The 21,699-nt window shown below is 41.2% G+C and overlaps 1 protein-coding gene across 1 annotated transcript in view; it reads left to right on the plus strand.

Moving 5' to 3' along the window:
• The window catches only part of ARMC10 (armadillo repeat containing 10), a 40,622-nt gene that overhangs the window by 2,453 nt on the left and 16,470 nt on the right, over positions 1-21,699 (plus strand). Inside the window, exon 2 of the mRNA XM_046020443.1 lies at positions 21,012-21,160. Within this exon, the coding sequence (XP_045876399.1) occupies positions 21,012-21,160 (149 nt within the window). The remainder of the gene's footprint in view (positions 1-21,011; positions 21,161-21,699) is intronic.

The following is a 21,699-nucleotide window of genomic DNA, read 5'->3' on the forward strand; positions in this document are numbered from 1 at the left end:
TCCATTTTTTTCAGCATCATCTTTAGATGTCTGAAGATGATCTTGTTATAATTGAGATAAAATTGACATAAAACATTGTATTAATGATTGGTATACAATATGATATGTGGCTGTTTTTATATTTGATATCATATATATATAATGTGTATATATTTGGTTTGACTTGATACACTTGATTCAGGCATACATATTGCAGAATAATCACCATAAGTTCAGTTGACATCTCTCACTTCATAGTCACAGATTTTTTTGTTGTTGTGATGAGAACTTCTAAGATTTACTCTCAGCAACTTTCGAGCACATAATACAGTGTTGCTTGCTAACTGTAATCATCAAGCTATATATTACTTTCCTAAGATTTATTTATCTTTAAACTTGTACTTCTGATCACTTTCATCCATTTTACACTCCCCCTTCACCTGCCTCTGGCAACCCGTCAGTCTGTTTGTATTCGTGAATTCAATTTTTTCCTTTTTTTTTTTTTAGATTCAAAATATAAGTGAGATTATGTTGTATTTGTTTTTTCTTTCCTGTCTGACTTGTTTCACTGAGAATAATGTGCTCAGTGTTCACCTGGGTTGCTGAAGATGGCAGGATTTCCTTCTTGTTGTGGCTGAGTAATATTCCACTATTTCAGTTTTCCTATATATGTATATAGACCACATTTTCTTTATCCATTCATCTATCAGTGAACACTGAGGTTGTTTCTGTGTCTTCCTGTTATAAATAATGTTGCAGTGAACATGGGGATGCATATGTCTTTTCAAGGTAGTGATTATTTTCTTCACATAAATACCCAGAAGTGAAATTGCTAGATCCCAAGGGCTAGTTGCATCCTTAATGTTGAGGAACCTCCAAACTGTTCCATAGTGGCCGCACCAATTTACATAGTCTCCAGTGGTGGACCAAGTTTCCCTTTTCTCTACATTCTCACCAACACTTGTTATCTCTTATCTTTTTTTAAAATCTCTTATCTTTTTGATACTGGCATTCTAACAGGTGTGAGATGATACCTCATTGTGGTTTTGATTTGCATGTTACTAGTGATTACAGATGTTGAGCACTATTTCCTGTGTCTGCTGGCCACCTACATGTCTTTGGAAAAAATGGCTGTTCAGATCCTCTGCTTATTTTTTTTTAATGATTACTTGTTTGTTTGTTTTCCATTGAGTTGCATGAGTTCTTTATATGTTTTGGATATTAACTGCTTATCAGATAAATGATTGGGGGCTATTTTCTCCCATTCCATAGGTTGCCTTTTCATTTTATTGATGGTTTCCTTTGCTGTGCAGAAGTTTTAAAATCTGATAGTCCACTTGTTTATTTTCGTTGTTTTTGGATTTGGTGTCAAATCTAAAAAATCATGCCAAGATCTTTGTCAAGGAGCTTACTGCCTACATGTTCTCCTGGGAGTTTGATGGTTTGAAGTCTTATGTTCAAGGCTTTATTATAAGTTGATTTTTGTGTCTGATATAAGAGTGGTCCAGTTTCATCTTTTTATGTGGCTGTCCAGGTTTCCCAGCACCATTTACTGGAGCTGATGAAGTCTTAGAATATTTCTAAGTGAGGTTCAGTGGGGTGAGATCCGGAGCCCATGACAAAGAATTCTTGAGACATCTTTGGTGCAAAATGGTGGTTTATTAAAGCATGGGGACAGGTTCCCTGGGCAGAAAGATCTGCTGCCTTGGGGCTGTGAGGAGTGGTCCCTTATACGCTTGCAAATTGGAAGGGGATCAGGGATGGCATAAGTGTCGAAGGAATTTTGGAAGCAAGGTTTCCAGGACCTTGAGGCGCTAGCTATTGTTGGGCAAAATGTTACTCATTTCTGGGAATAAAACCTTTTCGTGGGACCCTTTAGATGTATGTCAGTGAGCCCTATGCTTGGGAATGATTGACAACACTATCTTGGAGGGTTTAGAGATAGTTTCCAAATGAATTGTTAGAGTAGAACTTAGAGGATCCTGGTCGGGGGGAGGGGGTCAGTCAGGCCAGGATTGCCCTTTGCCCTGAGCAGAGTGTTAAGGTGAAGGCAGTTGAGTCCCTAGAGGAATGTCACTCTGCCAGTTTCAAGGGCTTGTCAGTGGGTAAGGAAATTAATAATTTTTCTTCTGCCTGTTTCCCACATCTGAGCCACTGTCTTTTCCCCATTGTATTTCTTTGGCTGTTTTGTCATAAATTAATTGACTGTAGATACGTAGGTTTATTTCTGGGCTGTCCTGTTCCATTGATCTGTGTGTCTGTTTTTATGCCAATACTATACAGTTTTGATTACTGTAGCTTTGTAATGTATTTTGAAGTCGGGGAGCACAATGCCTCCAGCTTTGTTCTCCAGATTGCTTTGGCCATTTGGGGTCTTTTCTCATTCCATACAAATTTTAGGATTGTTTATTCTATTTCTGTGAAAATGCCATTGGAATTTTGGTAGGGATTGCATTGGGTCTATAAATGGCTTTGGGTAATATGGACATTTTATTAGTTCTTCCTGTCAGTGAGCATGAATAGCTTACTCTTTATCTGTATCTTCCTCAATTTCTTTCATCAGCGCCTTACAGTATTCTGTGGACAGGTCTGTATACCTCCTTGGTTAAATTAATCCCTAGGTATTTTGTTCTCTTTGATGTAATTGTAAATGGAGTTGTTTTCTTTTTTTCTTTTTCTTGGAGTTGTTTTCTTAATCTCTCCTTCTGACAGTTTGTTATTAGCATATAGAGATGCAACTCATTTTCTTATATTGATTTTGTATCCTGCAGTTTTCCTGAACCTGTGTATTCGCAGCTATTTGGTGGAGTCTTGAGGGATTTCGCTGTATAATGTCGTCGGCAAATGGTTTACTTTTTCTTTCTGATGGGATGACTTTTATCTCTTTTTGTTGTCTAATTGCCCTAGCCAAGACTTCCAGTACCGTGTTGAATAAAAATGGTGGAGTGGACATCTTTCTCTTGTTCTTGGTGTTAGAAGAAAAGCTCTCACTCAGTTGTTCACCACTGAGTACGATGTTAGCTGTGGCTTTGTCCTAAATGGCCTTGATTATGTTGAGGTACAGTCCCTCTCTACCCTCTTAGTGTTGAGAGTTTTTATCATGAATGGATGTTGGATACTGTCCAATGCTCTTTCTGCATCTGTTGAGGTGGTATGATTTTTATCCTTCATTTCGTTATGGTGGTGTGTCATACTGATTGATTTGCCGCTGTTGAGCCATCTTTGTATCCTGGGGTACATTCCACTTGATCTTGGTGTATGACTTTTTAATGTTTTGTTTGCTCATATTTTATTGAGGCTTTTTATATCTCTATTCATCATGGATTTTGGCTTATAATTTTCTTTCTTGTGCAGTCCTTGTGTGATTTTGGTATCCAGGTAATAGGGCTTTGTACAATGGGTTTAGAAGTGTTCCCTCCTCTTCTGTTTTAGGGAGAGTTTGAGGATTGATATTCTTCTGCGAAGAATTTGGTAGAATTAATTAGTGAAGCCCTGTGGTCTTGGACTTCTGTTTGTTGGGACTTTGTTGATTACTGATTCAATCTCCTTACTAGTATAAGATTTTTTGTTTCTTCAGTTCATTTTTTGTAGATTTTATATTTCTAGGAATTTTTCCATTTCTTCTAGATTGTCCAGTTGTTGGCATATAATTGTTTCTAATACCCTCTTATGTTAAACAGCTTAACATAAGAGGTGATCCTTCGTATTTTTTTTTCCTTTGTATTTTTGTGATATCAATTGTGGTGTCTCCTTTTTCATTTCATTGGTAACTGAAGCCACTCTCTCTCTCTCTGTTTTCTTGGTAAGTGTAGCCACTGGTTTGCCTATTTTGTTCCTCTTTTCAGTAAACCAGTTCTTAGTTTCATTGATTTTTCCATTGTCTTCCTACTCTTTTATTTCTGCTCTGCTCTTTGTTATTTCCTTCCTTCTAACATTGGGCTTTGTTCTTTTTATGGGTCCTTGAGGTGTAAAGTTAGGTTGTTATTTGAAATTTTTCAAATTTCTTCACATAAACATTTAGCACTCTGTACTTCCCTGTTAGGACTCTTTTTGCTTCATTCCATAAGTTTTGGTATGTTGTGCTGATGAAGTTTTAGAATATAGGTGAGGTTCAGTGGGGTGGAGTCCAGAGCCCACGACCAGGGAAGAATTCTTGAGATGTCTTTAGTGCAAAATGGTGGCTTATTGAAGCACTGGGACTGGACCCATGGGCAGAAAGAGCTGCTGCCCCAGGGTTGTGAGGGGTGCCAGGTTATGTACGATGGTGTTGGGGGAGGTAAGGAAAAAGGGAGGTAAGGAAAAAGGGAGGTTTCCGTAGAACTTTCATTCATATGCTAAGACCTACAGGATACCAGATACCGGAGGCCTTGCCATTGTCAAGGTCATTTATCCTTTCTTAGCAAGGTATTAACCTTAAGGTAGTTGGGAGAGTCCTAAAGAATGTCACATATATCCCACTCAGGAGTGGGAGTGGGGGAAGGTTGCATGATGTCAGCTTCTGCTCTGTCCTCCGCCAGCCTTCTGTTCCCTCGTCAGTATTTCTATCTTTATTTTTTCTCGATATTTTTTCCCTCTTTTGATTTCTTCTTTGACTCACTAGTTGTTCTGTAGCATGTTTAATCTCTACATATTTGTGAATTTTCCATTTTTCTTCTTGTAGTTCATTTCTAGTTCGCTACCTTAGAGTTGACAAGTTTGTATATTAATTCTTTTGGGTCCCCCAATAATGGGTCCGTGATTAAAGGAGTGAGACTGATACAAAGCGAGGGTCAAGCAAAGCTTTATTTCGCACTAAGCATCAAGAATCAAACCGGCCAGCGGGGGCATGCCCCTCCCTGCTTTCCAGACTAACTTTTATAGAGCAAAGGCCATGTGGTTGGGCCTGGCCACACACAGGTGGCTAACTGAATTACAATTCACCCCATAGTAGCTATGCAACCCAGCCTACCACCTTGGTAGCTAGGAGACAGTAGGCGCCCCCATTGATTGACTGTCTCCACCTGACCTGACCCACCCTTGTATTTGGGCTTTTACCTGGGACTGGTTTCCCGGACTTGCTTTTAAGTAAGTTCCCCTGGTGGGAGGAGGGGGGCGGGGGGGGGGGGCAGGATCAATTTAAGTTTTACTGCATAAACAACAAAATGGCAGTTCAGCCGGGGTGGGGGCCGCTCTGGCTGAATAGGCCCTTACAATTCAATCTTCTTAGATTTATGAAGACTTATTTTGTTGCCTATCATATGATTCATCCTGGAGAGAGTTCCATGTGTGCTTAAGAAGAACATCTGTTTTGCTTTTGAATGTTCTGTAGATGTCTGTTAAGTTCATCTGGTCTAACATGTCCAATGTGTCCTTATCAATTTTCTGTCTGGGTGACGTGTCCATTGATAAAACTGGAGTATTGGGGTCTCCTACTATTGTACTACAGTCTGTTTCTCCCTTTGAGCCTGATTATATTTGCTTTATAAGGTGCTTCTGTGTTGGGTGCCTACATATTTACAAATGTTATGTGCTCTCCTTTTGTCATTATATATGTTTTGAAGTCTTTTGTCTGATATAAGTGCCGCTACCCCAGCTTTTTTAAAGCTTCCATTTGCATGGAATATCGTTTTCTCTCCCTTCACTTTCTGTGTGTGTATCCATAAAGCCGAAGTGAGTTTCTTGGCAGCATATAGTTAGTCTAATATTATGATTTTGAAAAAGAAATATATATTTATTCTTCATACCCATTTCTGGCACAAAGCTCCTAAAATCCTCAGAAAGATATCTTTTGTTATGTTAATGGTAACTTTTGGAAAACCCTGTAAGGATGGAGTCTTGTTACAAGGGGTGATTAGAGGGCAATAAACTAGATAAGCACAATTTTCTCTGAGTTCTGTGAGCTGCTCTAGCAAATTAATTGGACCCAAAGTGGGGTTGGTGAATCTCTGATCAGAACCACCGGTGATGGGGTGCCTCGGTTGTTCAGTTGTTAAGTGACTGCCTTCAGCTCAGGTCACGATCCCAGGGTCCTGGGTTCGAGCCCCACTTTGGGCTCCCTGCTCAGCAGGAAGTCTGCTTCTCCCTCTCCCACTGCCCCTGCTTGTGTTCCATCTCTTGCTGTCTCTCTCTCTATATCAAATAAATAAATAATCTTAAAAAAATAATAAAAAAAAGAGGAGCACTGGTGATAACTTGGGCTTGCTCCTGGCATCTGAAGTGGTGGGGGTGGGGGCGGCCTTTGAGGACTGAGCCCATAACCTGTGGGGTCTGATGCAGGTAGAAAGTGTCAAAGTTGAATTGAATTGTAGAACCTGCTGGTGTCCAGGAATTGCTTGGTTCTTTGGAAAAACTCACTCTATGTTAGAATGGGTGACCAGAATCAGAATGTGAATTGGGTCTTGGTTTTGGTTATGGTTTTTTTTTATTAATATATAATGTATTATTTGCCCCAGGGATACAGGTCTGTGAATCATTAGGCTTACACACTTCACAACACTCACCATACATAGCACATACCCTCCTCAGTGTCGATAACCCAACCACCCTCTCCATACCCTCCCTCCCCCTGCCCCCCCCCACCCGGCAACCTCAATTTCTTTAGTGAGATTAAGAGTCTCTTATGGTTTATCTCCCTCCCAATCCCATCTTGTTTCATTTTTTATTCTTCCCTGCTCCCCAAACCCCCCACTTTGCCTCTCAAATTCCTCATATCAGGGAGATCATGTTATAATTGTCTTTCTCTGATTAACTTACTTCGCTCAGCATAATACCCTCTAGTTCCATCCACGTCATTGCAAATGGCAAGATTTCATTTCTTTTTATGGCTGCATAGTATTCCATTGTATATATACACCACATTTTCTTTATCCAGTTATCTGTTGATGGACATCTAGGTTCTTTCCATAGTTTGGCTATTGTGGACATTGCTGCTATAAAATTGGGGTGCATGTGCCCTTTCGGATCATTACATTTGTATCTTTAGCGTAAATACCCAGTAGTGTGATTGCTGGGTCGTAGGGTAGCTCTATTTTCAACTTTTTGAAGACCCTCCATGCTGTTTTCCACAGTGGCTGCACCAACTTGCATTCCCACAACAATGTAGGAGGGTTCCCCTTTCTCCACATCCTCGCCTGCATCTGTCGTTTCCTGACTTGTTAATTTTAGGCATTCTGACTGGTGTGAGGTGGTGTCTCATTGTGATTTTGATTTGTATTTCTCTGATGCCGAGTAATGTGGAGCACTTTTTCATGTGTCTGTTGGCCATCTGGATGTCTTCTTTGCAGAAATGTCTGTTCATGTCCTCTGCACATTTCTTTTTTTTTTTTTTTAAGACTTTATCTATTTATTTGACAGACAGAGATCACAAGTAGGCAAGGAGGCAGGCAGAGAGAGAGGAAGGGAAGCAAGGCTCCCCGCTGAGCAGAGAGCCTGATGTGGGGCTCGATCCCAGGACCCCGAGATCATGACCTGAGAGGAAGGCAGAGGCTTTAAACCACTGAGCCACCCAGGCACCCCCTCTGCCCATTTCTTGATTGGATTATTTGTTCATTGGGTGTTGAGTTTGATAAGCTCTTTATAGAGTTTGGATACTAGCCCTTTATCTGATACATTGTCGTTTGCAAATAGCGTCTCCCTTTCTGTCAGGTGTCTTTTGGTTTTGTTGACTGTTTCCTTTACTGTGCAAAAGCTTTTAATCTCGATGAAGTCCTAATAGTTCATTTTTGCCCTTGCTTCCCTTGTCTTTAGCGATGTGTCTAGGAAAAAGTTGCTACGGCTGAGGTCAAAGAGGTGTTCTCAAGCATTTGCCTTGTGTTCTCAAGGATTTTGCCTGTTCTCATTGCCTGTGTTCTCAAGGATTTTGATGGAATCCTATTTCACATTGAGGTCTTTCATCCATTTGGAGTCTATTTTCATGTGTGGTGTAAGGAAATGGTCCAGTTTCATTTTTCTGCATGTCGCCGTCCAATTTTCCCAACACCATTTGTTGAAGAGACTGTCTTTTCCATTGGACATTCTTTCCTATTTTGTCAAAGATTAGTTGACCGTAGAGTTGAGAGTCTATTTCTGGGCTCTCTATTCTGTTCCATTGATCTATGTGTCTGTTTTTGTGTGAGTACCATGCTGTCATGGTGATTGCAGCTTTGTAATAGAGCTTGATGTCTTGAATTGTAATACCACCAACTTTGACTTTCTTTTTCAACATGCCTCTGGCTATTCGGGGTCTTTTCTGGTTCCATATAAATTTTAGGATTATTTGTTCCATTTCTTTGAAAAAAATAGATGGTATTTTTATAGGGATTGCATTAAATATGTAGATTGCTTTAGGTAGCAGAGACATTTTCACAATATTTGTTCTTCCAATCCAGGAGCATGGAGCATTTTTCCATTTCTTTGTGTCTTCCTCAATTTCTTTTATGAGTACTTTATCGTTTTCTGAGTACAGATTGTTAGCTTCTTTGGTTAGGTTTATTCCTAGGTATATTATGGTTTTGGGTGCAATTATAAATGGGATCAACTCCTTAATTTCTCTTTCTTCTGTCTTCTTGTTGGTGTATAGAAATCCAACTGATTTCTGTGCATTGATTTTCTATCCTGACACGTTACTGAAGTCCTAAACAAGTTCTAGCAGATTTGGAGTGGAGTCTTCTGGGTTTTCCACATAAAGTATCATATCATCTCTGAAGAGTGATAGTTTGACTTCTTCTTTGCCGATTTGGATGCCTTTAATTTCTTTTTGTTGTCTGATTGCTGAGGCTAGGACTTCTAGTACTATATTGAATAGCAGTGGTGATAGTGGACATCCCTGCCGTGTTCCTGACCTTAGCAGAAAAGCTCTTAGTTTTTCTCCATTGAGAATGATATTCGCTGTGGGTTTTTCCAGATGGCTTTGGTGATATTAAGGTATGTACACTCTATCCCTACACTCTGAAGAGTTTTGATCAAGAAAGGATGCTGTATTTTGTCAAATGGTTTCTCAGCATCTATTGAGAGGATCATATGGTTCTTGTTTTTTCTTTTATTAATGTACAGTATCACACTGACTGATTTGCAGATGTTGAACCAACCTTGTAGCCCTGAAATAAATCTCACTTTGTGGGATTGTGGGGTTGTGGTGAATAATCCTTTTAATGTACTGTTAGATCCTATTGGTTCGTATTTTGGTGAGAATTTCCACATCTGTGTTCATCAAGGATATTGGTCTGTAATTCTCTTTTTTGATGTGGTGTTTGTCTGGTTTTGGGATCAAGGTAATGTTGGCCTCATAAAATGAGTTTGGAAGTTTTTCTTCCATTTCCATTTTTTGGAACAGTTTCAGGAGATTAAGAATTAATTCTTCTTTAAATGTTTGGTAGAATTCCGGGGCGCCTGGGTGGCTCAGTGGATTAAGCCGCTGCCTTCGGCCTTGGGCTCAGGTCATGATCTCGGGTCCTGGGATCGAGCCCCGCATCGGGCTCTCTGCTCCGCAGGGAGCCTGCTTCCTCCTCTCTCTCTGCCTGCCTCTCTGCCGACTTGTGATCTCTCTCTCTGTCAAATGAATAAATAAAATCTTTAAAAAAAAAAAAAAAAGTTTGGTAGAATTCCCCTGGGAAGCCATCTGGCCCTGGGCTCTTGTTTTTGGGAGATTTTTCTTCTTCTTTTTTTTTTGTTTTTGTTTTTCTTTTTGTTTTTGGGAGATTTTTGAGGACTGCTTCAATCTCCTTACTGGTTATAGATCTGTTCAGGTTTTCTTTTTCATCCTGGCTCAGTTTTGGTAGTTTATATGTCTCTAGGAATGCATCCATTTCTTCCAGATTATCAAATTTGCTGGCGTTTAGTTGCTCATAATATGTTCTTATAATTGTTTGTATTTCTTTGGTTTTGGTTGTGATCTCTCCCTTTCATTCATGATTTTATTACTTTGGGTCCTTTCTCTTTTTTTATGGATAAGTCTGGCCAGGGGTTTATCAATCTTATCAATTCTTTCAAAGAACCAGCTCCTCGTTTCATTGATTTGTTCTGTGGTTGTTGTTTTTTTTTGTTTGTTTGTTTGTTTGTTTTTTGTTTTTTGTTTTTTGTTTTGGTTTGGTTTCTGTTTCATTAATTTTGTTCTGATCTTTATTATTTCTCTTCTCCTGCTGGGTTTAGGCTTTCTTTGTTGTTCTTTCTCCAGCTTCTTTAGGTGTAGGGTTAGGTTATGTACTTGACACCTTTCTTGTTTCTTGAAAAAGGCTTGTGTCGCTATACACTTTTCTCTCAGGACTGCCTTTGTTGTGTCCCCACAGATTTTTGAACAGTTGTGTTTTCATTATCATTTGTTCCCATGAATTTTTTCAATTCTTCTTCAATTTCCTTGTTGACCCATTCATTCTTTAGTAGGATGCTCTTTAGCCTCCATGTATTTGAGTTGTTCCAACTTTCCTCTTGTGATTGAGTTCTAGCTTCAGAGCATTGTGGTCTGAAAATATGCAGGGAATGATCCCAATCTTTTGTACCGATTGAGACCTATTTTGTGACCCAGGAATGTGATCTATTTGGAGAATATTCCATGTGCACTAGAGAAAAATGTGTATTCTGTTGCTTTGGGATGGAATGTTCTGAATAGATCTGCGATGTCCATCTGGTCCAGTGTGTCATTAAAGGCCTTTATTTCCTTGTTGATCTTTTGCGTGGATGATCTATCCATTTCATTGAGGGGGATGTTAAAGTCCCTTACTATTATTGTATTATTGTCAATGTGTTTCTTTGATTTTGTTATTAATTGGTTTATATAGTTGGCTGCTCCCATGTTAGGGGCATAGATATATAAAATTGTTAGATCTTCTTGTTGGACAGACCCTTTGAGTATGATATAGTGTCCTTCCTCATTTCTTATTATAGTCTTTGGCTTCAAATCTAATTTATCTGATCTAAGGATTGCCACCCCAGCTTTCTTTTGATGTCCATTAGCATGGTAAATTGTTTTCCATCCCCTCACCTTAAATCTGTAGGTGTCTTTGGGTCTAAAATGACTTTCTTGTAGATAGCATATTGATGGGTTAGGTTTTTTAATCCATTCTGATACCCTGTGTCTTTTGATTGGGGCATTTAGCCCATTTACATTCAGGGTAAGTATTGAGAGATATGAATTTAGTGCCATTGTATTGCCTGTAAGGTGACTGTTACTGTGTATTGTCTCAGTTCCTTTCTGGTCTACTACTTTTAGGCTCTCTCTTTGCTTAAAAGACCCCTTTCAATACTTTCTGTAGGGCTGGTTTGGTATTTATAAATTCTTTTAGTTTAGTTTGTCCTTGGAGCTTTTTATCTCTCCTTCTATTTTCAGTGATAGCCCAGCTGGATATAGTATTCTTGGCTGCGTGATTTACTCACTTAGTGCTCTGAATATATCATGCCAGTTCTTTCTGGCCTGCCAGGTCTCTGTGGATAAGTCTGCTGCCAATCTAATGTTTTTACCATTGTATGTTACAGACTTCTTGTCCCAGGCTGCTTTCAGGATTTTCTCTTTGTCACTAAGACTTGTAAGTTTTACTCTTAGATGACGGGATGTGGACCTATTCTTACTGATTTTGAGGGGGGTGTTCTCTGTGCCTCCTGGATTTTGATGCTTGTTCCCTTTGCCATATTAGGGAAATTCTCTACTATAATTCACTCTAATATACGTTCTGCCCCATCTCTCTTTCTCCTTCTTCTGGAATCCCAGTTATTCTAATATTGTTTCATATTATGGTATCACTTATCTCTCACATTCTCCCCTCATGGTCCAGTAGTTGTTTGTCTCTGTTTTGCTCAGTTTCTTTATTCTCCATCATTTGGTCTTCTATATCACTGATTCTCTCTTCTGCCTCATTTATCCTAACAGTAAGAGCCTCCATTCTTTTTTTTTTTTTTTAAGAAGATTTTATTTATTTATTTGACAGAGAGAGATCACAAGTAGGCAGAGAGGCAGGCAGAGAGAGTGAGAGGGAAGCAGGCTCCCCGCCGAGCAGAGAGCCCGATGCGGGACTCGATCCCAGGACCCTGAGATCATGACCTGAGCCGAAGGCAGCGGCTCAAACCACTGAGCCACCCAGGCGCCCTCTTTTTTTTTTTTTTAAGATGTTATTTATTCACCTGACAGAGAGACAGAGATCACAAGTAGGCAGAGAGGCAGGCAGAGAGAGACAGAGAGGCAGGCTCCCTGCTAAGAAGAGAGCCTGATGCGGGGCTCGATCCCAAGAACCTGGGATCATGACCGGAGCCTACGGCAGAGGCTTAAACCAGTGAGCCACCCAGGCGCCCCAAGAGCCTCCATTCTTGATTGCACCTCATTAATAGCTTTTTTGATTTCAGCTTGGTTAGATTTTAGTTCTTTTATTTCTCCAGAAAGGGCTTTTATTTCTCCAGACAGGGTTTCTCTAATATCTTCCATGCCTTTTTCAAGCCCAACTAGCACCTTGAGAATCATCATTCTGAACTCTGGATCTAACATATTACCAATGTCCTTATTGATTAGGTCCCTAGCCATCAGTACTTCCTCTTGTTCTTTTTGTGTGTGTGTGGTTTTTCCGCCTTGTCATTTTATCCAGATAAGATTATATGAACAAGAGAATAAAATACTGAAAGGGTGGCAAAGACCCCAGAAAAATGTACACTAACCAAATCAGAAGAGATCCCTAATTGGGAGGAGAAGAAAGGGGGTAAAAAGAAATTTTTCAAAATTTAAAAAACTAATATATATATACATATATGTATATATATATTAGACTGGTGAATAGAACAGAGCCATCGACTTGATTTTGGGTGTGTTTTAGTCTCTTAGAAGAAACTACCTCCCAAAACTTTATTTAAAGAAAGGAAAACACTTATATATACAAAAATAAGGGTAAACACGATGAAGGGATGGAATATGACTGTAAAGATGAAAAATTAAAAAGAAAAAATTCTTAAAAAGAAATTGATAAGATAAGTTGGTTGGAAAAAGGAAAAGAAAGTGGAGAGAATTTGCTCAGGCTGGAGACTAGAACAAAGCCTTGTGCTAGATTTAGGGTATATTTTGATCTATTAGAAATTGTATCCCAAAATTTTTCAGAAGAAAACATCCTATATGTCTACTAAAATAAAGTTAGATACAATGAAGGATAAAATAAAACTATAATAATGAAGATTTTAAAAGATTTTTTAAGGTTTTTTTTAAGAAAGGTATTGTTAAGATAAAGTAGCTTAAAAACATTAAAAAAGGAAAGAGGAAAAGTTTTTAAAAAATAGAATAGGAAAAAAATAAAATTAAAAAAATTTAATTGGGGTGCCTGGGTGGCTCAGTGGGTTATGGCCTCTGCCTTCCGCTCAGGTCGTGATCCCAGGGTCCTGGGATCGAGCCCCACATCAGGCTCTCTGCTCAGGGGGAGCCTGCTTCCCCACCTCTCTCTCTGCTTGCCTCTCTGCCTGCTTGTGATCTCTATCTGTCAAATAGATAAATAAAATCTTTTTAAAAAAAATTTTTAATAACTTTGCAAGACTAAAGAATCATGGGGAGAAAGCCATGAATTCCATACTTTGCTTTCCCCTCCTCTGGAATTCTGCTGTTCTTGATTGGTGAACTTGGTCTTGGCTGGATGTTCTTGCTGATCTTCTGGGGGAGGGGCCTTTTGCGGAGATTCTCAAAAGTCTTTGCCTGAGGTGGAATTGCACCGCCCTTGCCAGGGTGTTCCAAGGGCGTTCCGTTTCACTGTCGGGAGTTTTTGTTCCCTGAATGCTTTCCCTAGAGCTCTGGAGGACAAGAATAAAAATGGTGGCTTCTCAGTCTCCAGGCCAGAGGAACCGAGAGCTCAGGGCCCCACTCCTCAGTGCGCCCTCGGAGAAAAGCGCTCAATCGCTTTGTCTCCCTGGTCTCTGGCCACGCTTGGAGCTCACCCACCGTGTGACCCAGCATTTCTGTCTCTGGCGCACAGCCCCGTTTGGAGTCTCCAAACCCAGCAGATTCCTGCCATGCTGCTCTTCTGGCGGAGGAAGGTGGGTCTCCCCGGATCTGCCACTTGTGGAGTCCTGCCCAAAGAGCAGTGGCCTGACTGTGTCACAGATCACAGTTTAAGGTGACCCCGAGCTGAGAGCTCACTCCTCGGGCTCTGTCTCTGTAGTCAGCTTCCCCACTCTGATACCTGCGAGCTCTGCGGCACTCAGACCCCCGGATCTGTCTGTGACCCCCGTGACCTGAGACCACACTAGCCCCGCGAGGGCTCCACCCCTGCTTAGCCTCGGGAGCCATGTCCCTCAGTGGAGAAGACTTCTAAAAGTTCGGATTTTGTGCTCTGCTGCTCCGCTGCTTGCTGGAAGCTGCCGCGCGCCCGCCCTCCCCCCCCCCCCCCCCCCCCCCCCCCCCCCCCCGCCCCGCCATGTTCCTTTGGCTTCAGATTCACTTCTCTGCACGTCCTACCTTTCAGAAAGTGGGCGATTTTCTGTTTCTAGAATTGCTGCTCCTCTTCTCTTCAGTTTCCTGTTGGGTTTGTAGGTGTTCAGAATGCTTTTGTAACTATCTACCTGAACTCCTGCGACATGATGTCATCTCAGGCTGCTACTCCTCCACCATCTTGACTCTCTCCAGTTTTTTGTTTTCGTTCTTATCCTTTGGGCCACTCTCAGCTTTTTGATTGGAGGCTTGAGGCCATTTACATTTAAAATAATTTTCAGTAGGTATGGATTTAATGCCATTTTGTTAATAGTTTTCTGGCTGTCTGTATTTCCTTTGCGCATTTCTTTTCTTGCTCTCTTTGTGGTGTGATGATTTTCTGTAGCGGTAGGTTTAGATTCCTTTACCTTTGATGTTTCTTTATCTACCATACGTTTTTGCTTTGTGGTTACCATGAGGCTTACCTAAAACGTAATAGTCTGTTTTAAGTTGATGATAACTAAAATTTGAATGCATTCTTTAGCTGTGCGTTCTTACTCCCCCCCACATACATACAGTTTATGTTTCTGGTATCACAATTTATATCTTTGTCTTCTGTATCCCTTAAATTATTATACTGTTATTTTTACTCTTTTAGCTTTCATACTGGATTTGTAAGATAAGTGATTTGCCCACCACCATTACATTATTCAGAATATAACTGTATCTTTACCAGCAAGATTTATACACGTATGTATTTTCCTGCTACTAACTAGCACCCTTTGTTTCAGCTTCAGGAAATTCGTTTAACATTTCTTATAAGACCAGGCTAGAGGTGCTGAGCTCCTTCAGCTCTTGCTTGTCTGGAAAATTCTTTCTCTCTCCTTTATTTATGAAGCATAACTTTGCCAGTTAGATTTTTCTTGGTTAACAGTTTTTTTCTTTTTCTTTCAGCACTTTGAATATACTGTGACACTCCCTTCTGGCCTCCAAAGTTTTGGCTAAAAAATCTGCTCGTGGTCTTATATGTAATGAGTTATTTTTCTCTCACTGCTTGTAAGATTTTCTCCTTGAGTTTAGCTTTTGACTTTTTTTTAAAAAGATGTTATTTATTTAGGGGTGCCTGGATGGCTCAGTTAAGCATATCACTTCGGCTCAGGTCATGATCCCAGGGTCTTGGGATCAAGTCCCGCATCAGGCTCCCTGTTCAGAGAGCCTGCTTCTCCCTCTTCCTCTGCTGCTCCCTCTTGTGCGTGCATGCTCATTTTCACTTTTTCTCTCTCAAATAAATGAAATCTTTTAAAAAAATCTCTTTTTAAAAAGATTTCATTTATTTGTCTGAGAGAGAGAGAGAGATAGGTCCACTAAGCTATCTTCATTTTTATTTTCCTGCTCTGATTGGATGAGTTCTCCTGCCCTGTCTTCTAGTTCACTGATCCTGTCTTTTCCTTCCTCTAGTCTGTTATTGAATCCCTCTAGTAGTTTGTTTTTGTTGTTGTTTTCGTTTCAGTTATTATATTCTTCAGCTATGTGACTTCTGCTTGGCACTTTCTTTGATTTTCTATCCCAGTCTTTAAGGAGTGATCTCATGTAGGAAATGAATCTTACTGTTCAACTGTCCCCAGGTCTTGGTTGTCTCTCCAAGCTTTGTGATAGTTCAGGCAGCCTGTTTCTAACAGCTCATGATAGTTGAGTGTGTGCCAAGCCCTGTCTGTGTCCCAAAGGGAAGGATCTCATCCAGTGCTTAGATATAGGCTGAGTAGAAGCCAAACCTTCAGGTAGCAGCTTTTACAGTATGGAAATACACTGCCAGTGGAAGACAGATGGGTGTTTGATCTTTCTGTACTGAGCCCTGGGGTGGTAGCTAGTTTTGAACTATTTCTTTGTTTGCTACCATCCCACGGAAACTGTGGGTCCTTCTGGCCACTAGATCCAGGTGATCAAGGGGCATCTCTTGGGCAGCAGCCACAAACCAGGGTGCCAGACATGTGTGCAGACTCCTTTCTGGGAAATACCAGCCTTCTAGAGCGAGGCATGGGGAGAGTGCAAAGACGGGACCATCCAGCCTCCCCATCTCTGGAGAGTATTGCTGTCAGCCCCTTGTCGTTTGTTCAAAGAGAAGTCTGCCCTTCAAACTGCCTTGCAGTTATTAAGATAAGTAAGTAGGCCTCTGATGGAAAGACTGGGGCCAGTCTACTGCCTCTGCTGGCCATAGGGGGTTAAGCCATGGTTAGTATGTGCAAGCCCTTTAAAAACTCTCTTAATTTGCTGTAGCCTGGTGGGTGTAATGGATGTAAGTTTCGTTGCCTTTCAGAGCCAGATATTTTGGAAGCCCATGTCTCAGCTGGAAGTCTTAAAAATTGGAAGACAGGGTGTGGGGTCCAAAGCCTTTGCTCTTCAGGGAGATGCTGGGAGCTGTGAGTTCCTGCGGGGTTATATGTTGCCGCACCAGGGGAGGTGTGATGACAAGATTGTGTTTCATCCTCTACGGTCAGTTTTACTGGGGGTGCTTTCTCAGTTTTTCTCATTTCTGGATTTCTTCCAGAGAGAATTATCCTTGATGTAGCAATAGATTGAGGATGTCTGTGTGAAGAGATCATTTCAGGATCCTCCTGTGTCACCATCGTAAACCAGAACTGGGTCCTTTTTTTTTTTTTGGTCTTCAGTATTAAGAAATTTGTAATTCCTGTACAGCTTAGACTGTTTGAGAGCATTGGGAAAGATGAAAATACATTCCCATGGTTTATTTATTTTATCACTGGAAGTTTGTACCTCTTAATCCCCTTCACCTGTTTCATGTGCCCCTCAAACCCCTCCCATCTCTGGTAACCAGCAGTGTGTTTCTTGTATCTATGAGTCTGTTTCTGGTTTTCATTTATTTTGTTTCTTAGATTCCACATATAAGTGAAATCATATGGTATTTGTCTTTCTGGCTCTTTACACTTAGCTTAATACCTTCCCAGTCCATCCCTGTTGTTGCCAATGGCAGAATTTCAATATTTTTTATGGCTAAATAATATTCCATTGTGTATATGTGTGTGTGTGTGTGTGTATCTACACATCACTTCTTTTTAACCCATTCATCTGTCAGTGGCTGTTCAAGATAATGCTGCAAGAAAGGGGTGCATATGTCTCTGTTCTAATTTAATGTTTTCATTTTCTTCAGATAAAAACCCAGGAGTTGCTGGATCGTAGGGTAGGTCTATTTTTAACTTTTTGAGGCGCCTCCATGCTGTTTTCCAGAGTGGCTGCACCAGTTTGCATTCCCACCTGCAGTGTGAGAATCCCCATCCCCACCAACTCTTGTTATTGTTTGTGTTTTTGGTAATGGCCAGTCTGACGCGTGTGAGGTAATAGCTCACTGTGGTTGCAATTTGCATTTCCCTGACGACGGTGCTGAGCATCTTTCCACGTGCCTGTAGCCATCTGGATATAGACTTCGGAAAAATGTCTGTGCAAGTGTCCTGCCTGCTTTTTAATCAGGATTTTTGTTTTCTCCCACATATATGTGTACAAAAATCACAGGACTTCAGAGGTGCACCTTTGGAATCAGTTATAGTCTTAGATCACCCCCTCTTTTTTAATAGATGAGAAAGCTGAGACCCCAAAAGAGGTTGAATGACTTGCCTGCACTTTGTCTTTTCATTTCTCTGGCTTTTTGCTACTAACTACCTGTGTGGCTTTGGGCACATCTTTAAACAGTGTTAGCTTCGGTTTCCTCCTGTATAAAAAGAGTTCGAATGAACCCCCAAATTCTTTCCTTTCTAAAATCTGTTTTTGTCATTCTTTCACTTTTCAAATATTTGGGGGGTGAAATCCTGTTTTACAAAGTGCACGTGAGGCAGGTAGTGGATTCAGAAGTAAAAGCGGAGTCCAGAGATCCTAATTATAAAACTTGGGAGTGAAAAACTGCTGGCCTCTCGGCTTTCAGATGTTCCTAACAGGCTTCTTACTTGCTTTCTCAGGACAGCATATAACTTTTTATCTCCACCATCTCTACTTTGCCCTTTCCCTCATATTTTTCTGTGATTCATCCTTAAGGCAATATACATAATTGTTTTTATTACAAGAATAATGCGTATTTATTTTTTAAAAAATCAACATTCTCATAAGCACAGGTAGAAAATAAGTCATTCGTAACCCAGCACCCAAAGATAACTACCCTTAATAATTTGGTATGTATTTTTTTAAAGATCCTATTTATTTATTAGAGTCAGATCATAACAGAGAGCACGAACAGGGAGAAGCAGGGAACCCCCACCCCCACTCAGGGCTCAATCCCAGGACCCTGGGGTCATGACCTGAGCTGAAGGCAGATGCTTAACCAACTGAGCCACCCAGGCGCCCCTGGTAGGTATTTTAAAAAAGACAAGGCAGGGGCACCTGGGTGGCTCAGTGGGTTAAAGCCTCTCCCTTGGGCTTAGGTCATGATCCCAGAGTCCTGGCATCGAGCCAGGGAGCCTGCTTCCTCCTCTCTCTCTGCCTGCCTCTCTGCCTACTTGTGATCTCTCTCTCTCTGTCAAATAAATAAAATCTTCAAAAAATAAAAATAAAAAAGACAAGGCACAGGGTACTTAGGTGGCTCAGTCAGTTAAGCGTCTGCCTTTGGCTCACTTTGTGATCTCCAGGTTCTGGGATTGAGCCCCGCGTCAGCCTCCCTGCTTCTCCTTCACTCTCCCTCTGCCCTTTCTCTTACGTGTGCAGGTACAGTTTCTCTCTCTCTTTCAAATAAATAAAGAATCGTTAAAAAAAAAAAAGAGGAGGGGCGCCTGGGTGGCTCAGTGGGTTAAAGCCTCTGCCTTTCGCTCAGGTCATGATCCCAGGATCCTGGGATCGAGCCCTGCATTGGGCTCTCTGCTTGGCAGGGAGCCTGCTTCCTCCTCTCTCTCTGCCTGCCTCTCTGCCTACTTGTGATCTCTATCTGTCAAATAAATAAATAAAATCTTTAAAAAAAAAAAAAAAGAGGAGGCACAGATGTGACCTCATAATAGCACCTGTTGTAGGCTGCCCCTGCCCCAGCCGCGTTCTGTGGACACGTGCACTAACTTATATTCATAGTTTTAGTTTTCAGGAATCATGTTCTATTTTTATAACACAATGATGGTGTTATAAAATAGTTCCTATTTTTCCTGTGTTAATTTCTATAAATAGGTTGGTTTTTCTCTTTTTTCTTTTTTTAAGGTAGAGCTAAATTCTAAGTCACTGACCAGATCCAGCGTTTGACTGCTCTAACTTTTACTCAGAATGAAAGCTTTCCTGTTGTCCTTGCCCCCAGCAGGACTGTGTCCTAGTTATCAGGCCATGTCCATGTAAACCAGACAAAACTACCACACGGGCAACATGATCAAGTGACTCCCATAGATTTTTCTCCTGCCTGAGGTGCTCCAAAAATTGTGATCACGGGGCGCCTGGGTGGCTCAGTGGGTTAAGCCTCTGCCTTCGGCTCAGGTCATGATCTCAGGGTCCTGGGATCAAGCCCACATCAGGCTCTCTGCTCAGTGGGAAGCCTGCTTCCCTCCACCCCCTGCCTGCCTCTCTGCCCACTTGTGATCTCTGTCAAATAAATAAAAACCTTTTTAAAAATTATAATCAAAAAGCTTTACTTAATTAAATCCTTTTCCTTAAGTAATGTATGCCTCTAGGCAAGTGTTCCATTGGATACATGTACCTGATTTTTTTTTTTTTTTAAGATTTTATTTATTTATTTGACAGAGAGAAATCACAAGAGAGGCAGGCAGAGAGAGAGGAAGGGAAGCAGGCTCTCTGCTGAGCAGAGAGCCAGATGCGGGACTCGATCCCAGGACGCTGAGATCATGACCTGAGCCGAAGGCAGCGGCTTAACCCACTGAGCCACCCAGGCGCCCCCATGTACCTGATTTTTAAAGAAGAAAAATGCTCTGGCATGCAGTGCCTCACTGAGGGAGAATTATCAAGTGACCATTGGCTCATCTCTTTTTTCTTTTTCTTTTCTTTTCTAAGTGGGCTCCATGCTGAGTTTCGTGAAGCCCAGTGTGGGGCTTGAACTCACTACCCTGAGATCAAGACTTAAGCTGAGATCAAAGTCGAATGCTTAACCAAGTGAGCCACCTACGTGCCCCCTTTGGCTAATTTCTTAATGTCTGTAAGCCTCAGTTTCCCATCTGTAAATTGTGAATTTTAATAATATCTTCTTCCAAAAGTTACTTGAAGATTAAATGAGATAAAGCATATGAAGTGCTTAAACTGTGCCTGGCATCAGAGCGTGCATTCCGTGTTATTTAAAAGAAACTTCTGGGGCAGCTGGGGGCTCCATCAGTCAAGTGTCTGCCTTCAGCTCAGGTCATGATCTCAGGGTCCTGGGATCAAGCCCCACGCTGGGCTTTACCCTCAGCAAGGAGTCTGCTTGTCCCTCTCCTTCTGCCCCTCCCCACCACTTATGCTCACTCACTTTCTCTCAAATAAGCAAATAAAATCTTTAAATTAAAAAAAAAAATTTTTAGGGGCATCCGAGTGGCTCAGTCAGTCAAGTGCTGGACTGGACTGCAGCTCAGGGTCCTCTGGTGGAGCCCTGTGGCAGGTTCGTGCTGGGAGGGGAGCCTGCCTAAGGTTCTCCCTCTGCCCCTCCCCCTTTCTCTCCAACCCCCGGTCACACACTTGTGCACTCTCTTTAACAAAAAAAATTTTTTAATTTCATATTGATTTTAAATGAATTTTAAATCATTTTGTTCTTTTGCAGAAGACTTAACCAATGGTTCCCATGATGATGTCCTTAACGCTGACCAGCTCCAGAAACTCCTCTACCTGCTTGAGTCAACTGATGATCCTATAATTATTGAAAGAGCTTTGGTCACTCTGGGTAACAATGCAGCCTTTTCAGCTAACCAAGTAAGTACCTTGTCTGAGTGGGTGCCCCCCATCCTTACACACTGGCAGTTCATTGTGATCCTGATAAGGCATTTAATCCTGGAACCCCTCTCTCCTCATCTGTACAATGTGGGGATATGTACCTACCACATAGCGTTTGTTTATTTCTGAAAAGCAGAGCCAAATAGTGACATTCGTATTCCTGGGATTCTAGATCCCTAGGAAGTTGGTCACAGGCATCACATTTGTGGTAAGTGTGATCTACTCCACTTAGCATTGCGTGGCCTTTTTAATTATTTAAAATTCAACAGTGTTGCAGGAGAACAGTGAATCATCTAACACTGAACTACATGCTTTCCATTCTATGTAGGTTGGGGGAGGGGTCCTAAGGTGGGGGGCCAGGACCATTGACAACCACTGATCAGTGTAAACCCTTCTACCAGTAGAGATTTAACACCAGGTCTAAAGTGCTGAATTGGAATGCTTCCTTCTCCCCACTACCTCCAAGGAGAAAGAGTTTTTGTTTTTGTTTTTTAAGTGTAACGATTTTCAGCTAATGC

The sequence above is a fragment of the Meles meles genome, chromosome 10 (genome assembly GCF_922984935.1).
Source record: "Meles meles chromosome 10, mMelMel3.1 paternal haplotype, whole genome shotgun sequence".
NCBI lineage: Eukaryota > Metazoa > Chordata > Mammalia > Carnivora > Mustelidae > Meles > Meles meles.